The sequence below is a fragment of the Orcinus orca genome, chromosome 10 (genome assembly GCF_937001465.1).
Source record: "Orcinus orca chromosome 10, mOrcOrc1.1, whole genome shotgun sequence".
Classification (NCBI taxonomy): domain Eukaryota; kingdom Metazoa; phylum Chordata; class Mammalia; order Artiodactyla; family Delphinidae; genus Orcinus; species Orcinus orca.
The window spans coordinates 9,947,439-9,949,666 of NC_064568.1; the positions used below are offsets into that span (position 1 = coordinate 9,947,439).

The following is a 2,228-nucleotide window of genomic DNA, read 5'->3' on the forward strand; positions in this document are numbered from 1 at the left end:
GGGCAGGCAGGTACCACCAGAGAATGACAGAGATAAAACAACAGCAGCTGGAAAAGGCAGCCTAGAAAATGTCTCCCAAAATAGCATAAACCCTTGGAAACAACAGTCTCAGGGGAGTCTAAACCTAAGATAGGATTCAAGGTGAATCAGAAGTGGGTATTCAAATAACCATCCATTTAGAAGATTAGCATAGAATGAGTTGACAAGAGAAAAAATTTATGGATTAAATAGGCATTATTTAGAAGATATTCCCATAATGAGTTATCTACTTTATTATTCAATTATATTTATGTTCTGCTACTTTATTTTTTAATTGTAATTTTTTTATTGGAAAACAAATATACAACTTGGAATGGATTTGAGGCAAATTGTGCCATAAGCAGATTTTCTTTAAGTGGCTAAAACAAAGTTTAAAAAGCAAGTAACAATAAAAGAAAATATTTCTGGTACAGGACCAGCAGTACAAAAAAATAGTGTACGAGTACCTGGATAAAACACCCATTTTGCAATAGTGCAACTTTTAAGTACATATTGTTGACTGCCCATAGTCCACGCAGAGTTACAACTCCACACTTCAACAACAACATGCTGACAGTTCCTAAAGAAAACTACTTAAAGAAAAAGGCATCACCCAGATGTTCCCTCATTTGACCAACTTCATCTAAGTTTAGATGTGCAGAAGGGCTTATTAGATATATCCAGAGTTAGCCACATGCAACATGTTACTTGATCAATTTTTCTAAAATAAGGTTTCAGGACAATGACAGTAAGATAAGGGAAGAAAACATGGAGGAATGAAGTCCTAATTACCATACATGCATATTTTTTTTGAAAATAGGAGGAATCCTTTTATAGATAAGTTATAAACAAAGAAAAGGCAAATAAACAATTTTGTACAAGAAATATAACACATTCTGTACAATGTCTTCACTTTGCTGTCATCATTTGTACAAACTCTTCATAGTTTACTTGACCATCACCATCAATATCTGCTTCCCTGATCATTTCATCAACCTCTTCGTCTGTTAACTTCTCTCCAAGATTTGTCATCACATGGCGGAGCTCTGCTGCACTAATATAGCCATTACCATCCTTATCAAACACAAGGAATGCTTCTCTAATTTCTTCTTCACTGTCTGTGTCTTTCATCTTTCTTGCCATGATTGTCAGAAATTCCGGGAAGTCAATTGTGCCATTACCATCAGCATCCACCTCATTAATCATGTCCTGTAACTCTGCTTCTGTGGGATTCTGCCCAAGAGACCTCATTACAGTTCCCAACTCCTCTGTTGTTACAGTTCCATCACCATCCTTGTCAAATAGTGAAAAAGCTTCTTTGAATTCTGCCATCTGCTCTTCAGTCAGCTGGTCAGCCATGCTGCAAGCGCTACCAGTCTCCGGGACTCGACTACACAACCACTCAGCTCGCTCACTCCACTCGGACTAATTCTGTTCTGCTACTTTAATCGACTTATTTTATGCCTAACAGAAACTCAATACATGGTTGATGAGTAAATCTCCAATCAGAATTCATCCCTCCTTTACCTCTATGCCTAAGGAACAGAGTCTGAATCTGTTGCAACAATACTCCCTGTGTGGAAGTCTGGAAAGAAAGTAGAAAGATTTTTGACAAGTACAGTGATTGAAGAAAGAAACAGATTTGAGAGATTCCAGAGGAAGAAGCAAGGACCACGATGACGAGGGAGAGGTGAAATTTTGGGTGGGTGCAATGAGGAAGGAGGAAACCTCCAGAATGATGGCCAGGTTTGGCGTGAATAAATGGCTAAACTATCAGTTCTCCCAAAAGAGGGTTACCTGATTTATAATGTTTGACACATCCCTTATCACACAAAAGTGCTCGATTGCTTGAATTGTTTTGAATAGTGTGTTTTCATTAGTGCCAATAATAAAAACATAATTAAAAGCATGTTTGTAGTGAGAGGCAATAAGTTCATTTTTGCACATGACAAATTTAAAGTTCTTATGGGACCACTAAGCAAAGAGGTCCCATTGCTTGTTGGATATGTACGAATGGAGCAGATGGGAAATAGGGTCTAGATTTGTAGATATGGTGTTGATGAGATTATTGAAAGCAACACAGTATAAAGAGAATATGTAACCTGAGAAAAGAAGAAGTCAGACATTGGAATATCAACATTTAGTGAAGTGATAGGTAACTATGATGAGAGAGGGGTGGAATAGCCAAAGATGTAGGAGAAAGTCCAGGG

General features: G+C 37.6%; 1 protein-coding gene across 1 annotated transcript; it reads right to left on the reverse strand.

Moving 5' to 3' along the window:
- Positions 1-301: 301 nt before the first annotated feature.
- On the reverse strand, positions 302-1,445 carry LOC101284096 (calmodulin-1-like). The gene has a single exon (XM_033437215.2). The coding sequence runs from the start codon at positions 1,375-1,377 to the stop codon at positions 928-930; it is 450 nt and encodes a 149-aa protein (XP_033293106.2). The 5' UTR covers positions 1,378-1,445; the 3' UTR covers positions 302-927.
- Positions 1,446-2,228: the final 783 nt, after the last annotated feature.